The 21,580-nt window shown below is 41.1% G+C and overlaps 2 protein-coding genes across 3 annotated transcripts in view; one reads left to right on the plus strand and one right to left on the minus strand.

Annotated features, from left to right (window-relative positions):
- LOC140312735 (endothelial PAS domain-containing protein 1-like) overlaps positions 1 to 21,580 on the minus strand; it is a 486,153-nt gene that overhangs the window by 429,309 nt on the left and 35,264 nt on the right. The window contains exons 8-16 of one of the 2 annotated variants that reach the window (XR_011916999.1): positions 18,734 to 18,881; positions 18,399 to 18,607; positions 18,051 to 18,283; positions 17,669 to 17,779; positions 16,451 to 16,929; positions 16,066 to 16,162; positions 15,825 to 15,912; positions 15,569 to 15,745; positions 12,521 to 15,361 (exon numbers count right to left, since the gene is read on the minus strand). Coding sequence is in view for 1 of the 2 variants with exons in the window: in XM_072390526.1 (XP_072246627.1) it covers positions 15,210 to 15,361; positions 15,569 to 15,745; positions 15,825 to 15,912; positions 16,066 to 16,162; positions 16,451 to 16,929; positions 17,669 to 17,779; positions 18,051 to 18,283; positions 18,399 to 18,607; positions 18,734 to 18,881 (1,694 nt within the window). In the remaining variant the exon portion in view is untranslated. Of the gene's footprint in view, positions 1 to 9,985; positions 15,362 to 15,568; positions 15,746 to 15,824; positions 15,913 to 16,065; positions 16,163 to 16,450; positions 16,930 to 17,668; positions 17,780 to 18,050; positions 18,284 to 18,398; positions 18,608 to 18,733; positions 18,882 to 21,580 lie in introns of those variants that run through there. The other variant, XM_072390526.1, reaches the window with a different exon arrangement.
- Positions 1 to 21,580, plus strand: part of LOC140312732 (NLR family CARD domain-containing protein 3-like) — a 329,873-nt gene that overhangs the window by 75,489 nt on the left and 232,804 nt on the right. The window lies entirely within an intron of this gene.

The following is a 21,580-nucleotide window of genomic DNA, read 5'->3' on the forward strand; positions in this document are numbered from 1 at the left end:
ACAACAAGGAGGCCTTTGATAAACGAATAGTTATTCGCTCTGAATCCGTTTCATTCCAGGCTGTCGTGTCAGAGGTTAATAACAAAATAAACACGAGTCATTCTGACAGATTATCACTGTTTTAACGACACGCCTCCTCCTTAACAGCTGTTTAACAGCTGTACCTCACTGGCTGTCATCACTTTCAGCCAACTCATGCACCTGTGAGAGGAAAAGAAGCATATTAGTCATATGTGAGTCATGGATGAGATGTTTCTGAGCGGTGGTTATCAGATTTAAAGGCAGCACACAGCCAATATGGCAACCACAGCATCCTACAGCACACCATACTATCTGCTTTGGACACATGAAGCCCTTTTCTACAGGGCGGTGAGCTGTGAAGGCTGTCTGACATCACAGGGCCACCTCAAGTGCTAACTGGATGGGGTGTTTCAGCTCATAAGCTGCCGTTGGGACCCCTGCACCCTTTCTGTGAGTGGCTTACCTTCCTGACCAGCATCTGAGATGTTTTTCTGCATTGGAAGTGTTAGGCAGGCGATCCCTGGGTGCTTCTTCTGTTTAAAGTAGATTTTTCCCTTTAACATAGATTATTTAACTCCTCTTGAACCATCTCTCTTCTCTGTCCCTTCTCTTTGAGGTATATGTGGAGCTGGCTGTCCTGTGCTAATTCACGTATTTGTGAACTGATTTATAAACTATTCTCTGCCCTGGACTGCACAGCTCAGCTCATGTTTGTGTGTTTGACCAGTTTCTCTCTGAGGATGTTGTGTTGTTTCCCTCTTTGTGAGCTGCAGTGAAGGCCTCTGTCTTTAACTGAGGTGTCGTGCACATATATTAACCAGTGACCAACTCCTTAAAGGCTGTTGGAGAGATCCACAAAAGCTAGTTTCTGTTTATTTGCATGGCACCTTTCACACACCAGGCATAAAGTCAATGTGCTTAGCAAAAGCAATAATGAATACAGATCTCAACATGAATAGAACTGTTTAAGAAAATGTCTGCAACACTGTTGGATTATTAAAATGCTAATTATTAAGAATTTGTTACTCTTGAATTGCTCAATTAAAAAGGCCAATTTAGCTTAATATTAATAAAGTTCCCCAAAAGTAATTTAGTTCATTGTTACCAAGCATTTTTCTGGGATTTTGTTGGCTTTTATATGGACCAGCTTGCAAAAACAGGTCCTGGTGTAACCGATAGTAAAATTCTACCGATAACTTTTAGAGAAAAGTCCTATTCATGTAATTACATGGTGCCTTGCAGATGACCTCTTTCACAGAACTTGAAATTCTGAGTACACACACACACAAACACACACACACACTGAAAGGATCTGGACAGAGAAGACAGAAACATTCTCATGAGAAAACTGATGTTTACCCTACGGAAGCTATACAGCCTGCACTGTCTGTGGCTTTCAGTGTCGCACACACATCGGAGGATGAAATGCTGCCTCTGCCATATGTTTGTGTGCACCCTTTACACACAGGAAGTGCCCTGAAGGTTGCTGAGAGGTTAGAGGAGGCAGACAGACACTGGGTCAAAGGATTGTTGCTGCGATCAGAGAAGATAGTCTGGTGTCAGGAAGTTTCTTCATTTTCTTCTTTTAATTGGGCAAACAAAAAGTCATGTTGTGTAAACAGCCTCCATATATTAATACTCCAGGGGCTTTGATGTGATAGTCTTATTAATGCTATTTTAAAAAGTAATCGACACGTTGGGGTGTTATTAGTGTTAACAGCTGTAAGAACAGTAGCTGTATGACACAAGGAAGTCCACTGAGACTTGTACAACTTAAAATGATGTAGTTATGAATAGAAAACAGGTCAAAATTACAAATAGTTTCCAGGATTTCTCATATTAGGTGAATCCAGACGGCATGTATTTCCAAGTTAATGAAAACGGAGAGTACAGGGTGTAGATATGATCAGCGACGAATTGTAAGCGCTCACTCCAAGCAGACAGCGTAACGTTCATCTGTCTGAGGGACAACTTTACACTTCTGACTCACATCTCATAAGTTACAGCCAAAAGAAGCAGTTTTAAGTGACAAACTGGGGACCAATCAGCAGCCAAGAGGCCAGTTATTTCTGCCGGTTCTCACCCTGACAGCATTATTACAGCTGGTGAGACAAATGAAGGAGAGAAGAGTGTCACATGCACACGTTTCAGGTTAATTTTGCTACCAGCAACAGGTGCTTGTATGTACTGGCTGTTAAGCACATTGAGCACATTAATGTGAGTGAGTCTGACCAAAGTTTATATGAACTGAAGCTCTAAAAAGTGGACTAACGCACAGATAATGAGTTGGGGATGTGTACTACACTCATCCTCGCATCATTATGAACATTAAAGCATAAGTTTATGTTAATAACTGCTGAATTCCCAGCAAAGCTTCTCTCATTTACACATTTTCTTGCTGCTTTTGTGTCAGAATGTGTCAGAAATGAACTGAAGATCTGGAGATTTTTAAACTGGGGGGGGGGGGTAAATGTGAAATAATAAATAATACATATGATTATGACAACCTTGTACTGTTGCATATCTTAAGAGGCGTTTGCAGAAAGAATGGAACAAAATAACACTTGAAACCCTTCATTTGGACTCATAAATGCCAGAAAGTCTTCAGTGTTGCGAGAGAGATTTTAAATGTCAATATCAAAGATTTAGAGTCCCAACTTTTTGGAATGAGTTGCATTGAGATGCAACATGGACAGATGAAGAGAATTGTACAAAACATGAAATATCTTTGCTTTATAGTTTCTATTCTTCAGTTCTACTGAAGGCAAGTCGTTATAATTTATTTCTTATCAGGCCTCTGACGGCATCACAAAAGTGATATTTGAATTTAAAACGAGAAGTTTTTAAGCAGCAAGGAAACTAATTTCATGCTAACCATTTGCATCCATCTATTCGTTTTAAGGTCCCAGCTGAGGACACTTATGGTTGCACAGCTCTTACATAACTGAGGAACAGGAACAGAAAAGATAAACGTTTTTGTCTCTGTGTATCCTGGCAAATACTTCATTATTTGAACAAATTTGTATATTTGCATCCTTGGAAGATGTAATATCCCCTCAACATGTAGTGTTATTCTATTTATTTCAATCGCTGACCTCTTCATCACCACATCCCATCAAAAGGCTTATTTTTGGCTCTTTTCCTGATCAAGCCAAACTGGGATCTGAAGGGGTCAAACAGTCGGGTGATTGAGTAATCATTGCGTAAGCTTTCTTTGTCCTTCCCAGATCAGAACAATCGCTGATAACACGGTTTCAGGCTGGAAAGGCTTGATTTTGGCAAAGTATTGTATGAATGCTCAATGAAAGTATTCCCACAGAAAGCAAAGAATAGGAACAGGCTTGGAACATTCAGTTTGTCAATAGTAAAGACATCCATTGTCTGTCTTATCACAAAAGGGCCAGAAGAGCTGGCATCTGGTGTTTCTAATCTTCATTAAAGTCTGGAATATTTTTCTTTTTACCATTACTACAGAAGGAGAAACAACCAGGTCAGTTCATTATAGATGAAACTGAAACTGATGCCTCATCTGTTCATCCTGTTCTCCTGTGAAAACTTCATACTTTGTGTTTCGATTTTACTTTTTTTGGGGTTTTTTTTTTTAAGGATTTTTGCTGGATCCCGTTAGTTTGACCTCTGACCTCACAGATGCATGCTCTCAGTGATGACTTTGAACATGTATGGTCATGAAAATGCACACAACATTTTACAAGTGTAGAGATGGAGGGAAGTACAGGGTCAGTGCTAGGATGGGAGATGCTCTCTGAAGAGCTGGGACCTCATGAGTTTCTTGAAGATAGACAGGGACCCTGTTCTGGTAGCGCTCGGTAGCTCATTCCACCATCGTGGGACGACACATGAACAGAGTTTGGATTGTCTTAGGCGTGGTGTAGGAGCTGCTAGACGACAATCCTGGGACCAACGGAGGGACCCAGTTGGGACATAAGCCTTTGCAAGAGCATTCAATTAGATGTGAGCCGTTCCATTCAGCACTTTGTGGATGAACATCTTGGGTTTGATGCGGGAGTCGAGCTCAACGAACAGAGGGGGGACGTGTTCTTTCAGGCTGATCGAAGACCAGACGCACTGCTGCGTTCTGGACCATCTGCAGAGGTTTCACAGCACAGGCTGGGAGACCAGTTAGGAGGGCGTTGCAGTAGTTAAGGTGGGAGATAAGCATAGCCTGCACCAGGAGCTGGTGGCGTGTTGGGTTAGGAACGGTCTGATCTTTGTAGACACTCTGTAGCCACTTGGTTAAATTAGGACCGATTCATTACCTGCCTTATAATGGACCTACATCCACTGCGTTGAGCTTGGGTCAAAGCTTTATTTACTAGTAACTTTAGATGGAAAATTCATTGTTGTAAAATAATAAAGCCACACTCATTTGAATTGGCACAAATTAATACCTCCCAAGTGACCCGAAAAGAATCAAACAGCCCTGCATTAATAACTGTTACTTTTTATGTTTGTTTTTTTTTAGACTGACTCAACCGCGTTACCTCCCCAAAAAGTTGGTAACTTTATCCATTTGAGATGAAGAAACTATCATTTTAATTATATCACAATACTATGATTTTATGTGTTAGATTGATTAGCTTTCAGGTGTAATTGATGACTGGAAGTTGGAGGCTCTGAGTTTTGGATTAATGTCATGGATTATTCAGTTGAGTTGGTGTCCAGCTCCTCACATTTGGAGCTGGATGGATGTTTGAGTTACAGCAGTGCAGGACAGTTTTGTGGGAAGAAAGAAACCACCGGAGGGGTTCAGAGTACAAATTAACCTAAGAAAACAACTAAGGACATGAGTCCTTAGTGCTGTAAGTCAGTGTTTCTCAATCCTGGTCCTCGAGCCCCCCCCGCCCTGCATGCTTTCCATGTTTCCCTGCTCCAGCACACCTGATTCAAATGAATGGGTCAGGTCTTTAAGCTCTGCAGAAGGCTGAGGACGACCCATTAATTGAGGACCAGGATTGAGAAACACTGCTGTAAGGAACCACAAAACAGCCGTGTTTTTAGGTGAAAGGGCTTCGAATTAGTTTGTTGGAGACTTGCACAGCAGACCTCTTATTAGCAATAAGTCAAAGACAGGATCGGCTTTTACCAGAAAATATGGAGATAAGACAGGAAGGTTTTGGCCAAGATTTTGGGAATTAAACAAAAAACTCATTCATGACTTGGACATGAAGGTGGAACATATAATGGCAGCAGCAGGGTGAATTAAAATGCTTTGTTGGAGAAATTTCTCCAATCTCATGGGTCAAACCTTCAATCTTGTGAGGGAAGGGACCCTGTAAAGAGCTGAAGATGCCTCTGGCCTGATGCACTCAGTAGTTTCATCACTGTGTAGAGTGTGCAGGGACAAAAACTGCCCAAGAGCATCAAACATCACCTGAGGAGGATTTCCAGATGAGATACTTTTGTTTAATTTAAAATTCATGGTTAACTTGCTCTGTTTGTCCAGTAGAAGGAGACCTGATGTTAAAATGAATAATTTGATCAGATTGAAATGAACAAAGTAAGAAAACCTCTGGTCTGACTGAAGATTGGACTTTTTGTGTTGTATGCGAGTCTATTCTCAGTTACACGAATGGAGAGGCTGGTAAGCACGAAAATGGCTTAAAAAAATGATTTGATGTTAACAGCAAAGTAAAAGTTTCACCCTCCCTCTTCCAAGATGCGTTGAATACAGCATCGTCTAAACTTAAAGTTGGATGAAGACACAGAGGGAGGAGGCTGGATAACTTTGTAAAGTTCCCCCTGCACATATGAATGTCACATTTTGAGATATATGGAGTTAAAATAAACATTTCAGGGTTGTGTTTTTGACTTGGCAGCGACTTCTGACACAGAAATATTTGCACAATATGTCCCCTTTAAAGATCATGTATTCAGTACCAATCATATTATCCTACACAAACACCTCCAATGTGTTTCTACAGCACCATTAAACATGTGAAACAGACTTAAACACAGCCAAAGGGGGGAAAACAGTGCTGTTACTACTGAGAAATACCATGTGGAAACTGCTGTGTCACACTGTGATCTGACCCACTCATTTTTCTGTCAGCCCCCAGCCTGCCCGTCCTTTGGGACCACAGCATGTCTCAGGACAGTCGTCCAATAAGCTGGTCCAAGAACAGCTTGTTTATTTTGTGATCCAGTCCCAAAGCATCGAGCTGCTCCAACTGGGACGAGCCCCCCCTCCTTCAAGCTCAGATCACACCGTAAACAAACATGCAGTTTCCCATGTTGAAATCAGAGCGTACTTATGTTTGCATTTACAGAGGAAAGATTCAGAGGGATACTTTGCTTCATGTGACGGTGAATTTGCTGGATTATGATGGATAAGTTGGTTTTGTCTTTAGAAAAGATGCTGAGAGTTGCAGGAGATGTCCAACACAAGAGGAATTAATTCAAAATCCCCCAAAAATAAGAGCCCCGATGAAGTAGCAGTAACTCAAGTTTTTGTCCAACATGTAAAGGAATAGTTTTTTTGGGTTTTTTTTAAGAAAGGTTATGCAACACATTTATAATATAGTACAGTTCAGTAGTTAGTACCTTACCTGCAGTGGTCAGAGCTTCATCTATTTGGAGAAGCAGGAGGGACCAAGGTAACCACGGCTACAGAGAGCCTAAAACCTATTATGAAAAACAATCATTAATTATTATTAAATATTAATTATTGAAGAATAATACAGTAAAAGCTGCTCTAAATAAAAGCTTCAAGTTGGTTTGTTTGTGGGAAACTGAAGCTGAAGCCTTCTGTAATAGAAGAAATGCACCATAGCACATCTCTCCAAAGTGAAATAAAGCAGCACTGCAAGCTCTGTTACTTCCAGTTCATCGTAAAGGTGTTTGCACGCCCACTTTAATTCCAGTTGTTTTGCATGGTTCATGTCACTATCCATGTCTCTTTCTCTGCATTGTTCCCACATGTAGAAGTCGACATGGTCTGATATTCCTGTGATGGCTGTGCTCAGATGACACAAACTGTTGATGCATATTTAACGGGTTCAGACAGTTCAATCAAATGGAAAGAATAATAAAATGGGAAGTAGTTGTTGTGCGGAAGTGTGAGATTTTGGTAAATTCTGGGAAGGCATTGATTGTTCTGCAGCAGACACTGACTAAAGATTTGCCTCGGAAACCAGAGGAAGCCGGTCGGCCCGAGCCGCCAGTTCCTCCCATTTTGCCTTCTCCATGTTTTTGACTCCCTTGAAGGAAACAAAAGGCTTGCAATAAGCTGGAACAAAGGGATGCAAGATGTCTGAGTGTGTGTGGTGTTTACCTGCACTTCTCCATGAATGGCCCACATGCTTGCTTTGTCTGCCCAAAGTTTGGGTTCCTGTCTTCATGCAGAGGAAGGAAAAAGTTGAACGTATTTAAGCTGATAACCATGCAGCAGGACCTCTCAGGATGTGTTGGCACAGCAGCATCCTTCAATGATTTGGCTGGATTTCCATTGCTCTTAGTTTTGGGATCAACAAGATGTCATGAAGTGATTTTTGTTCCATTTTTTTTATTTATTTTATAACATTCCTGGATACATTTGTTCAAGAAATTCTTTACATTATTAATTCAAATGATTTATATGTAAGTGGTGACATTCATATTGGTGTTGCCAGCAACAATCGCCTGAACCTGCTTGTTTGGTGGCGGGTGTTTAAGTCCTTTTTAACATTCGTCATCCACAAAATGGCTGCAACTGAGACTTCCAATGCTGAGCTCTATATATTCTTCATGGATGGTGCATGTGCCAGTATTGGCTAATTTTTAACTGGCCCATTGCGAGCTGTTAAAGTAGCCTTTAAAACAACAAAATGACAAATAACAAAAGTTTGAAAGGAATAAAGCCAGCGCCATAGCATGTAGTGTGCAACATATTAAACGTTTAATTAGCATATGAAGCTAAAGCTTAATAACACTGAATCCCCCTGCAGACGACCCAAGTAGACGGTAACACTGTGATCACACGCCAAAGTTGACTAAAGTTAGGCTTAAATTTGATGGGTTTTAAAAGTAAATGGAAAGGAAACTGAGTTGTACAAAGTCCTCTAAACAGAAGACGATGTACCCTTTTAATTTTGCCGATAAGTGTGTGCTAAGCATCTGTTACACGACTGATACTTTCCCAACAGATGGAAGCATATTTATGTAGTTTATTACAGTGATTTTTAGCTTTGTGGTTTATTATTCACATTGCTTTACCCCCTCGCCTCTTTCCTTCCTTAATGTGCAGAATCCCACAGGTGGATTCATTGCAACATATGACAAAGTTTATATAAATCACTCCTTTTATGCTTAATCAGCAGCAATCAGTTGAGTACAAGTGCAACATTTCTTGGATGTTGAACAGAGGTTTACCTGACTTGTTTGTTGCTATTGTTGGACTCTAACACAAAAAGAGTGGGGGGGCTATTTACACCTTTTACACCAGTGTTTCTAAAGCTTTGTTTTGTTCTACTTGCTTCCCAAGGTTGTCCTCGGTACTCGTTGTCCTCAGCACACCGGAATGAGCAGCACCAGAGAAGTTTAAGGTAGGAGACACAAAGTCTATAACTGTCACTTTGTGCCAGTTTTGGCTTATTTGTGTTTTTTTTCTTTCTGTCTAAGGCAAATGGAGGATGTGCGTCATAATGCAAGAAAAAAACCCATCAGGCACAACAACAAAGGTGGAGTTAAAGCTTTGAAACATATTTTCCATGAAACGGGGAAGCAAACCAGCCCCTCTTCAAACGGAGATTAGATCAGGTTGGAATGGATATGTTGAAGTGTCACAAAAAATTGTAACATTAACAGCAGATGGATTTAGAATAAAACTCATATGAACTTGGCTTTAAAGGTTAGTCAGAATTATTAATGAATTATTGTTTGATAAAAGCCACATAATTCAAACTAATCTATTGGTAATTGGAGGCTAGATGATGTAAAACATGTAAAGAATACGTACATGTCTTTATAAACTACACACGATTTAATACAAACTGATAATTTATAGTTTATATGAAGCTGTTTAATAAAAACTGAATGAACTTCAAAGCTTTGCATGTCTGAATGACCACCCTGCATAACATTTTTGTTACAGCAGTCTGACTAAATAGGACCAGGTAATGCATACGGGTCACTTTCAACATGGCAGTCGTACGTAAAGCCAAACATAGCAGCGGTGTGTTAGTCTGACACATGATCAGTTGTTCAGAACCCAACATGTTGCATCATTTAAATGACAATAACAGCATTGTTAAAACCCTCCTCCTTCATGCTTTTACCTGCAGCTCCAAACTCAGCATCTGTGCCAAATGAGAGTTTAAGTGTTTTAGCTGCAGCTTCTGCTCTCTTTCTGGTTATATGCCAATAGCACAGCCTATATTCACATGTTGCCATCCACCTTGCATCATGTGAATCTTTATGGCAAAACAGTGTCATGTGAAAGCTTTAGCTCCAGATTTCTGTGCTGGTGCAGCTTCTCTTCTGACAAACAGCAGTGAGGATGCAGAGGAGTTGTACTTGGATTAAGTAAAACATCATCCTTGGTTGATCTCAACTGAGATGTTACTGTAGGGAAATTAATTTTCATGTAGAAAAGTGATTATTTTCAGCAGTTTCCTTTTTCCATGACAGTTTCAAATAACCTGTGCGCATGCTAATGAGACGGTTACTCTGTAAGAACTTTAGTTATATGTCTCATGTGATGCACTGTAAAGGCTCATGAATGGCACACAAGCTTATAGGTATAATTACTGTCATTCAAATGTTTTACAATAAGAAGCGTCAAAAAGGGACACCACATGGTTCTGTACTGGTACCTCTGTTATTTGCTTCAAATAATTATAATCCAGGGAGAAATTTAAGGTAGACTTGTTTGTTTTTCCCACCTCTCATCTGATACATTAGTGAATTATTTATTACATCTCATTGTTAAATGCTTTGATCTGGACAAAAACACGTTGAGCCTTCAAGGGAGGGTAAGATCAGTATGCTTTAATAAGATATCAGTGCAGAAACACAAACTTCTTATTGGGTTAAAGCCCCCCATATAGTAATAACAATAGTAACAATATATAATAATATCAATATGAATTTTAGCATATTAAAAAAATCTGAATTAGCTAATATAACTGTATGACAATGACAACAGAATACAAGTAGTTGAACATGGATCCCATAAGGTATACACAGACCCTGTTGTGACACAAGGTAAAAGACTAAATGCTAAGTGTTGCCTTGAGAGGAAGCGCAGTGAGTGAGTGGATTAACTCCTGAATGATTTGTCATTTTAGCTTTTTGGGAAAACCCTTCAAGCAGCACAGTATGTTGAGCACTTCAGCATGGTTCTCTTCTAATTATCTCTGAACAGTTTTCTCCCTTTTTATTAAGGGTTTGTTAATAATAGCAGAATTGTCTTACGATGCATTATTTTATTCCTTTTTGACTTGGATAAAATGGTTGGGCATTTAATTTCCTACTTTCAAACTACTCTAATTTTATCTGGCTGAAGCTATTGGAGCAGAAGCTAGCTTTCAAAGGAGGCATTTCTAGCTCGACTTCCATTTATCCAACTTTATTCACATGCATTAAGGCAACTCATTTATCTGAAGAGTTGCTAAAAAAAAAAAAGAAATCCATCTTAGGTGCAGTTCTTCATTCCCTGTGCTTTTTTTCCTGCTCGTCATTCATCTTTGGTCTCCAAAGAATTAACTTAGTAATTGGACAATATTGCACTTTTAATTATTTTCATTGCAAATTTCTCAAACCTGCTTTAAACATATAGTAAGGTGCTTTTTCTTGAAACCTATATTTCTATATTTATAAAGTCTTAAAATACTACACATTATCCTACAAAATAATAAAAAAAACTTCCTTGGCAAGTTGTTGTTTTTAACTTTGAAATATAAGGAACCTCTAATTTGACCAATGATTTTAAAAAATGGCCACCGCTATTTTATTTTGGTTAAAGAAAGGAGAAAGGTGACGTGTTGAGTGGACAAAGTGGAGAGTTATGCATCAGTGGGCAGGCTGAGCAGGAAGTCTCTCTTCACTCAGGTCGACGTCACTTTTTCTCTCATCTGTTTTAAATCTGTTGAAACAAAGTGGGCACATCCTTTAAAATAAGATTCCTACCTTGGTTTTTATCGTATTTGGCATCTGCCGACATCTTTTAAATTGTACCATCTGACCATTTAAAAAAAAACAAACAGGAACATCAGAGTAAACTTTTAGATTTAGGAGATGTGACGTGATTTTTATCCTGAATTTGACAGCTAGCTTTCACACAACAACCCTACGAATGAAGTGTTCTTCATTGTTAACATTATTCCTCAGACACATTTACTGGACTGATGTGGATTAAGCAGTTATTTGGACACTAAGTCAACTACACTCACAGTAATGTTTGCAAAGCGAAACACTACTCATCTAATCACAGAAGCAGTAAGTTTATTTAATATAGCTTATGATGTCTTGCAGAACAAAGTGTGCACACAGAACATTTGTAACGAGTCTCAATAAAAATTCCATGTTACGATTGTCCATTTCCTTTAAAGAGGAGACAAGCTTGACTTGTTTAAATGCTGATCATTTGAGCTTTTAAAACCTAACATCTTGTATTATTGGCAATTTGTAAAGTGCCTTAAATATCTGATGTGATGTCACTATATTCATGTTGCAGCCATCAAAAAAAAAAAAAAAGAGCTCAGCTTTTACTGTTCAGTTGAAATCTTTGCCAGCTAATCCCAAAAACCATCGAGCAGCTTCATCAGATGAGCTGGGGGAATCCGTTTCCTTAATATCTGACACAAAGTTTAACTTCATCACAAGAATACGTTCTTCCAGGGTTCTATCTGGGTTCTACCAGAAGCTGGGAGACTTTTTGCTTGCTCCAGCCCTGCAGTTCTATTAGGAGCTAAATTAAAGAAGTCTTGGGTTATGAAAAGTTAATCCAACTAGAAAATAATATAACTACAATTTAGACTTTTCTGAAGGATGAGATTTTATCATCAGTAACGTTGGATTAAATTCCAAGTTAGGATTTTTATTAAATAATAGCCTCCAACGTTGAAGGATGGCGTCTGTAGGTCAGAGGGAACAAACTGTGCACTTGAAGGGTGAGTTCAGTATGTGAAGTCATGATAAGGCACATTGTATGGATTCAAACGAGAACTTAAACGCAACATAAGGCAGAGAACATAAAAAATACAGTGTTAGTGGATCCAAGACACGTAATAAAAGTTCTAAAAATGACATATATGCTCTATGAAGCACCATTGCTTTTATGTAACTTAAACTATGTGATTATGTGGCGACTTCACCTTCCTTACAATATTCAAAATGCTACATATCTGAAAAGTAAAACTTAGAAAACTTATATTTACCTTTTTAGTCTTATTTTTTCTGTTTCTTTTAAAGCAAGGACAACAACAGTACTGGCCAGCCAAAAGATTCAATAGATATTTTAGGACAAAAGAGGAGGGGGGGGGGGCACCACAACAGAAACGGCACAAGAGGAAACAGCATCTACGGAGGAGGGGGGGTGAGGACAAAGTACCAGGACACATAAACACTAAAAACACTATGTTCAACATTAGTTCTGTTATTAAATACATAAGGTTTATGTGTACAAAGCTCTATAAGTCATACTCAAAAGTGGTCACCACAGACATTTACCTCAAAAAAACAAGATGGAGATTAAGAAAAATACTTTGAGGGGACAGAAGAGGAAATGTGGTGAGCAAGTGTTTCACTGGTTGGTGAAAATCTACTCCTCATACATAACGTATCAGGACAGCTGATAATAAAGTTCTGTTATTGGCAGCCACTCTCTGAATTAAGAAAAACTGGCCTTGTCCTGTCAGGAAAAAACTTCACCGGCTGCTGCTATGTACAAATGTAAAGTCTGACGGTTAGTGAGGGGGCAGGTGCTGCTGTCTGATCGCACTGAGTCGAGCATGAGCAGTGGTGAGCACAGCGGAGTCGCAATCTTTTGTGCTAAAGGTCACCGAGGTCACAAAAGCTGCTGAAGTAGTCGCTTATTTTTGGCTCTGCTGGACTCGTAACACCCTCTAGCTACTCGTCTAGACTGCTCAGTAGGACCCTGCTGATTGGCTGAAATTGCCCTTTGATCCCTGTTAGGTGTGATTAGGCCGTTTGCCCCTGTGATATACAGAAATAACCCCCCCATTCTTTACGTTCTATCCTCTCCGTGCTACTTTTTACTACCGTCCCAGGCAGATACTGATTTCTAATAATTCTCTTATTATTGGAAAGTAGGTAAGAAAGCATTAAACCTGTTAAATTGAGCTATTGCTGCCGACTTTTCCAATGAAAAGAGCAGCTTAACTAAAAGATTATACAAAAATGAACACTGACTGGATTTTTCCTTTTTAATGGAATATTTAAGTCAGTTCTGGGCTGCCTGGAACTGTGGAAAAGTGCAGTAAAACGGTCGCGGCTGCATTAAAACGAGCATGCATTTGCATTCCTGGACATCATGCGACTCTTCTCCATCCTCTTCCCTGGAGGTCTGTGCACACCACTGCGTTTTATACTGCTCTGTTCTGCGTCAAGTGTTTGGGGAAAGCGTTTGTATTATTATGTGCACGCCATTCTCTTGGTAAATAAACTCTTGCCTCCTAGTTAAACTTTAGCTCAATTAAATAACTGCAAAATAAAAAAAAAATACCCTGTAGTCACACAAGCTGCTGTTTCTATCCGATCTTAGAAAGAAAAGAACGAGTGGGAAAAACTTAATATTCAACTTAAAATACATGTAGTATATGCTCTACTAATATCTCTCTGAGAAAAACACCCAATTAAGAGAGTCTGGATGGTTGAGTGAGAGCGTAAAATATGGGAGAAAGGAGAAACGAAGCAGTATTTATACAGAAAAGTGTCCCGTCAATCAGAGTTAAACAACATGGGCTGCTTGATGAAAGCTAAAACATCTCAGTAACAGAAATACACACCGACTATCACGCACAATATAAAGCATACGTCATTAAAAAGGGTTTTTAGGAGAGCAGCAGGATGTTACAGGCCGGTAAAGATTCAAGCTGAACTGGGCATCACTGGACTGATTCTGATTGGCACCAGTCTGAAACTAAATGCAGTGAAAGAGGTCAAATCAATAGATTTTTATATATATATATATATATATATATATATAAACAAATAGGATAGAAAGTCTCTTTATTGCCATGTCAAAGTCTTTGTAACTTTTAAAATTTTTTATTGGAATTCATCTCAAGATGGGGGTTAAAAGAAATAAATTAATTGACCTAACAAGTATTGGCCCAGTTATCGTATTGAGCTACTTTTCTAAAGCGCTGCAGTCTTTCATATTTCAGTGCTGTGACTGAAAAGTGATCTTTGGGACTCAGAATCAGGTGGAGCACATTTCCCACAGAATCATTGGCTGCTTTTCAAAATGGCTCCAACTCATGACACCCAGCTCTGGCTTGAGGCTTTGAGTCGACCTAGAAAATGGGGCTGTGTGTACTAGCTGCAGGTCAAATGTACAAAATGAAAGAACAGTGTCTCTGCTAACGTATAGGTAGTATAGTATGTTCTCCTGGGAGTTAAATGGTTTAGCTGAGGGAGAAGTCAGGGCTGGGATATAAGCTGCATATACTGTACAGTCTCAGCAGGAATCAGCTGATGGTCGGGGTCCAGGGATGCAGATGTTTGTTCTAATGCCACACCACCAACACCCCTTTAATGTCAGACCTAAGTTCTGGCCCGTCTTTCTGAACCCACTGATATTCTGGTGTCTGAAAACTAATAAAACACAGGTGAGAGTAATATTGTACTGTGTAAGCTGTTAAATAACCAGCATTGACCCATGTTATTCGTATAGTGTAGGTCATCTGGTGGGAAACGCTTCCTACTTGATCAACCTGTATCTGATTGAAGTCACAACTTCAGGGCTAAGACGGGGGTGTAAGTAGCTTATCCCCTGATACTGCATATTTAGGGTGTTTATATAGAGAACTACAACAAAAAAAAGGACGGGAAATGGCGTGGGGCTGAGTAAGGCAGGATGTGGTCATAAATACCATTCTCTGTGGGTAGGTTAGCCTCAGGCCTCGGAGAAGGCGTAGAGGTACAAAGGTAAAGAAAGGCTAAAGCTTCACGGGCTGCAGATTGAGGCTCAGGGCTGTAAGTCCAGGTCAGGGTTTGAATCTTGGGCTCTAGGTGGCCTGGTCCAGGGCTTGCAGCAGGTCACAGCCCTGAAGGAGGTGCAGGTTTCCCTGCAGAGGGACGTTGACCTCGCAGTCGTAGCGAGTCAACTCCGGCAAAAAGGAGGGCTCAAACGACGGGCCCAGCAGACGACTAACTATGCCTGAAATGACAGAACTGGAATTAAGAGACGCCAACATAACATTCTTATTTTAATCGAGTTAAATTGGTCAAAATAATGTAATTTCCTAAATAAAAAGCATTGGAAACTGAAATAGTGTTCCAAACACAAGACTTTTCACCAGTTTTAAGCTAAAAACAATGATGGCAGCAGAGTTTAACACAGTCTTGTGGAGTCATTTCTGCTCACCCTCTGTCTTGTTAGAAGGCATCATGTTAAACTCTGAGTAGCTGCAGCTCTTTTGGGCAAATGGTTTATCATTTGCACCATTTAACCCACTTCCTGGATACTGAGACTTCCTGTGTTGTTGCAGAGAGCTGAAGAATGAAGATGTGTTGCCTGGCAGCATCCTCCCCATCGCTGACTCTGTGAGAGGAGAGCCGGAGGTTAAAGGTGAGTTTGATGGGGTAGAAGAAAGAATTGCATGGCAGCGACACAAACTTACCCGTCAGTGATTCCATGCTGAGGGAGCGATCCATGCAGCTCTCGCTCCTCATCTTCTTCCACATGAATTCTGTTGGCTTACTTTCACTCTGTAAGACGTGCATTTGATCATTAAGAGCTCAAACTGTGGCCTCGTGGTACAGAAATATTGCATTAGATAAGTATTTAAATGCATTTAATTGTCACATGACACAGAACCTTCAACATGTGGTATTTGCCTTAGTGTTGGAAGAGAAACTCACCGCAGCCATCTGGTTGAAGGAGCGCTTGATACTGTTTGTCATGACCAGTCTGGCTGGACTCATGTCTTTGTAAATCTGTGCAAAACTGTCCATGGACCTGCACACAGAAAATAAATATTAACAGAATCCACATTTTATGTTTATGCATTCAGATGCTTTTATCCAGAGATATAACATCAAAGCTAACAATAAGCCACATAGAAGGAAACCACAAGTCAGGCTCTGTCAGGAGTGACAGTGTAGAGATGGAGGGAGTAGGGAAGTGCTAGGATGGGAGATTTTAAACTGAAAGGCGGTGGGATAACATTGCTTTTTAATTGATCCTTTTATTCCTCATGGAAAACATGTCTAAGTTTAGCGGTGCCATACTTCATTGTTGCATTACCTCTGTTTCTGCATGGGTTGGGACATGTTCTGCAGGCAGGATGGGCGCTCCTCTCCTGACAAACTGTCCATCAGGTAGGCCTTAGTGGGCCGTTGTTGTTGGTAGGTTATGAGTGGATCTGGAGGCCACTGCATGGAAGACAGAGGGGTGCTGGCTGGGGACTTGTAGGAGGGATTCTGCATGTATAGACTTCCACAGGTGTCCTGGCTGGAGCCTCTTCTCTCCTCTGTGGCCCAGGATGACTGTGACTGGGGCTGGTAGCAACCTTGGGGGTGAGAAGGGGAGGACAGAGGCTGGAAGAGGTTGGCTATGTTGCTGAAGCTCAGCTGGCTCTTCAGGTTGCTCGTGCTCCCCATGGATCCTGCTTGAGTCACCTCCGTGGGCTCAGGGTTGGAAACGATGGGACTCAGCTGGAAGTCTTCTCCATCCATTGGGATGTAAGGAGCCAAAGTCTCCAGCTCCAAATCACTCAAGTCCTTCTGGGAGACCAAAGAGTATGTTTCATATGATTATATTTGAATAAATGATGCATTAAAGTTAACTCAAGTTTAAAAGATTTTGATTAGTTGGGTTTGAGGACACACTGTTACAAATTAATCAAATTATCACTGAGCATGCAAATGTTTGGCTACCCAAGATATGTCTTAATTTAATGAGGGCGCACTTCTCTGTGTGTTAAACTAGCTGATGCAGCACTGTGCTGCCTCTGTGTGAGCGAACAACTGATTTTATGCAACTGTATGAAAACAACAAATGTTAGCAAGGTGATGTCAGCTTATTTTGGGATAAATGCTGAACTCTGAAAACCCACATGAAGGTGTCCACATGGCACTCAGCCCCACAACCTAAACATAAAACTGTGTAGATGGACTTAAAAAGAGCAGCGATTGCTGACTGATTTCTCAAAACTACAAGTCTAAAAGTGCTAAAACCTTTGCTTTGGATTCTTTTGTTACAGTGAAACTTTTAAAGATGGAAATAAAATGTCATCTTGCTTAAAATATGAAAGAAATTCTGTCTTTGACTTATTGCCTGAAAGGTGTAAAAATCTCTTCACACAGGGGAGAGGTGAACTCAATGTTTTAAGGGTCATTGTAATAATAAGTTACATGGTTTGTTATCACCTAATTCTTAGAAATAAAAGGTAACTCGCAGACTTTCTGCTGGTAATGTGCTTAAGAAACTTTAGTTTTACCGTAGACGCTCTCACACACGTACCTCAGAGTTTGCAGAGCCGTCTCCCTCTGTGTTAAGAGCAAATAGCTTCTCAGTGAGCTCCACCTTCAGGTCACTCTCCACTGAGCTGTAATAATCACCTGGGCTGCTGGGCTGCAGAGGAAGAAGGAAGGAAAACAGAGGAACAAGATGAGGAGTGCAGACAAAGAAAGAAAACGAGATGAGTTCCAACAAAGGCACCATTCACTGCTAACAGCCTGTTCCGTCCAAATATCCACCCCCGATATTCTCACACACTTTGCCCACTTTAGTGACCTCACTGAACATGGAGAGAACAAACTAAAATAAACGCAATCAACCAGTGGCTGACTCACTAACTAATTACTCCTTTGAGCTGAACAATCGGCCTCTGAATCCTCCTCACCGTGGAGCAGCTGCTGAGGCTCGGGGTGGCGCTGCCCGGTGGTGCGTTCTGCTGCACGGTGAACGCCATGTTAGCCATGTCCCCTGGAACCGAGGCCAGGGTTTGGGCCGCTGCTGCAGCAGCAGGCTTGTGGCTGTCGCTGGGCCAGGATGACGGTCCTGGAGGGGGCATGGATGAAGCAGGCACCGGGGTGAATGCAGCTGGCTGCTGGGGCTCGTCAAACTGACAGCGACCTACAAGGAGGAGTCCGAATTTCAGGGAAATTTTAGTACAGAATTCAATAGAAGTTTAGGTGCTTTATTCCTCATCTCAAACCCTTATGAAGGCAGTTGTAGTGATACTACTAACCAAAGTCCAGGGAAACGATGGTGTCTCCAGGAGTTGGAGCCAGCTGAGCGAGGTCTTCAGGCTCCTCTTTCAGCGTGGTGAAGAGGCCTTCTTCCGGCTCAGCGCTCATCCCCACGCCACCAGCGGTGAAGAAGCTGCTCATGTGCTGTGGCTTGAACAGGGACTCGGTTTGCTCCAAGGAGAAGATTTTAGCATTTTCCTCGATGTCACTGCAGGATTAACGAGGTCACAGTGAATGTTTTGATGTGACAGGCTCATTTTTCTGGAATTTCCACCAGTTCAGGTACATTTTTTCGCCTGAACTCTGCTCACTAAGGTCTCTAAGGTCTGCTCACCTGAGGACGTAGTTGATGCACACGATGCACTGCGGCTGAGAGTTACGGCTGTTATAAATGACAGTTCCCTGGGTCTCCACCCAGACGTAGCCTCCATTCTTAGCCAGCATGCGATACTGACCACTCACTGCCTGGCCCTTGGTACACACTGCAGAGACAGAAAGGGGCACAGAGCAATGAGTGTGGTGCTGCCAAAGCGAAACTGGGGACGCCTGTGCAGACAGCTAGTTTCAGTCGGTGTTGGAAACATAGCTGCACTGTTACCCCAAATGTCTAAGAAGCTCGGTTATTTGTTCATCTTCCACCTTCAGTTAGTAGCTTTTATCGTTTAGGACCACAGCCTTTTCCCATATAAGACCTTTAGATTAAGTTAGACCTTAGTCTAAAACTCTACACCTATTTCATGGTTTGGATAGCACACTTAAAACCCTTTTAAACAAGTTTTACTTGCTGTTTAACAGTCCCCGTACAAAAGTGTTGCTCCATCCCTCATTTCTTTATGTTTAGCAGCCAGACTTTGTTGTGATCTTTTAAAGAGTCTTGAGCAATAGTTCTCCAGGCTTTCTTGAGGTCTTTTAAAATTTTTCTTTGGAAATTGGCTGCTTTTTCACTCATTTTCAGTCCAGCCCTTGTACCCGACCTTTTTTTCAGGAATGTGTTTTTTTTCTTTGTTCAGCCACTTAACTCTGACCGATGAATGCTTCAAACACAAAAAAGGCTCTTAACTAAGAGCATGTTTTAAATGCTATCTTTAGGCACTTTGTTACCAGCAGCCTGTCACAAAGACACATCATTTGTTCCCATTTCTTTAGCTGCATCTATGAAAAACAGCAAAGATAACACAGTTTGACAGACAGAAAATAGGATTTCTGCAGCAACAAGGTGATTCCCAAAGAGCTATTAGCTGAAAACTTGGCATATCTCAGCATGGTGTGCAGTGTGTCCTTAAAACATTTGAGGAAACTGGACAAGTGGAGGACAAAAGAAGAAGTGTCAGGCCTAAAAAACTATCTCCAGCAGATGAACAGGATCTGAAAGTGATGTCCTTAAGAAAGAGGAAAAAATCCAGCTGTGACCTGACAGGACCTGAGAGATGCATCTGGACCTTCAGCTGATCCATCTACTGTTGGCCCAAGCCTCATCAGACATGGGCTCCATGGAAGGGTGGCTGTCAAGAAGCCGTTCTTCAGGAAGGGAAACAGGGAGAAAAGGCTGAGCTGTGCCAAATGACACAAGAAGTGGACTGAAAATCAGTGGCAACAGGTCTTATGGAGGGATGAATCCTCCCCAGAGCCCGGACCTCAACATTATTGAAGCAGTGTGGGATCATCTGACAGAGAACGGAACAAAAGGCAGCCCACATCCAAAGAAGAGCTTTGGGATGTCCTTCAAGAAGCCTGGAGAACTATTCCTGAAGACTCCTTAAAGAAATGACAGAAAGCTTGTCTCAGAGGGTTCAGGCTGAGTTGGAGAATAAAGGAGCTCAGACCAGATAAAGCTGCTTAGAACTGAACAAACTCTGTTTCTGCTTCAGCACATGTTTAATAAACTGTTGCACCTACTTCCTGTTTTTTTCTGGCAATGTAATCACATTATTTACAGATTAGCCGTTCTGTATATTTTTGATTCAGTTATTAAACATCTATGTATTTATTTGACATAAAGCTTTGAGATAATCAAATATTTGTTGGCAGGACAAAGCTGGATGTTTGACTTTGAGCTGAGAAGGAGATGTGCTGGCTGCAGTCCAGAGTTCAGCACTGGCGTGGGAAACAAGCAGGACTGGTCAGAAAGCGTACATTAGGCCAGTGACACTGTGTGTGTGTGTGTGAGAGCAAGTTTTGGGGCAACGTTACGTGTAGCAGAGAACACAGTTAGCATGTGCTGATCAACAGGCTGGTCACGTTGGCCGTGAGAGTGGGTCGTGCATGTGTGTGTGTGTGAGACACTGGGATAGAGAGCCCTTTATCTCCACAAATTTCAGCCAGTTCAGACTAAACTCTGCAGATGATTTAGTGCAGAGGAAAGAAAAGTGTCCCCCACCCCCCCCTTTCACACTAAATTAAACTGGTCCAGGACCATGAAAACCTCACTGTTGCCTAATATTTTGTTTTAGGTCAGAAAAGCCAAATCTGGAACTTCACAACATTGTATCAAACCAAAATATTACATCAGTATGTGCTGACAGAATCCTGTCGGTGGCACAAAAATCCTAAAAATCTGGCACTTTTCGGTGAGAAAAATTCAAGTCCTGTTTAGTTTAACATTTCCACTCTTGAGAGTGGCTGCTAGTAGAAAAGTGTATTCCTGAGGTATGGCTTATTATGTAAAATAAAAGATTTCTGCAGCTTTTTAAAGGTGTGGAATTGTTTTGGCATCAATACAAGGATTCAGCTCCCTTTTCATATTCACAACCACCGACATAATGCTCTGGGGTGGCTTTACAGAGCATCTAATGATGCAGCAGAGGCAGTGGAGAGAATAGCCATGACACTTCAGAGCTTTGTCTGCACACAGACACACAAACAGTGTCATTAGATTGTGGCAGAAGCCACCTGCTCCCCTTGTCCACTGCGTTTGTGGCACCAGATGTGTGCAAACCTCATCAGACCAGCCGTGGCTTCACTTAATTTGATAAAAGACAGCTTAATACCCTTCTCTGCTCTCACACACACACAAACAAGAAGGGAAACGCATACATCTGAGCAGAGCTGCAGGGAGAACTGCACATATCTGTAAAAATAAAGAAAACTTGCATCCGCATAGAATCAAATGAGTTTGTTTCTGCTGAAGCTCTGCTGTGGCAGTACTTCTAAGGCAATAATAACTTTTTGTGGATTAAATTTA

This window comes from Leuresthes tenuis, unplaced genomic scaffold, assembly GCF_036924035.1.
Source record: "Leuresthes tenuis unplaced genomic scaffold, fLeuTen1.0.hap1 SCAF_8, whole genome shotgun sequence".
NCBI lineage: Eukaryota > Metazoa > Chordata > Actinopteri > Atheriniformes > Atherinopsidae > Leuresthes > Leuresthes tenuis.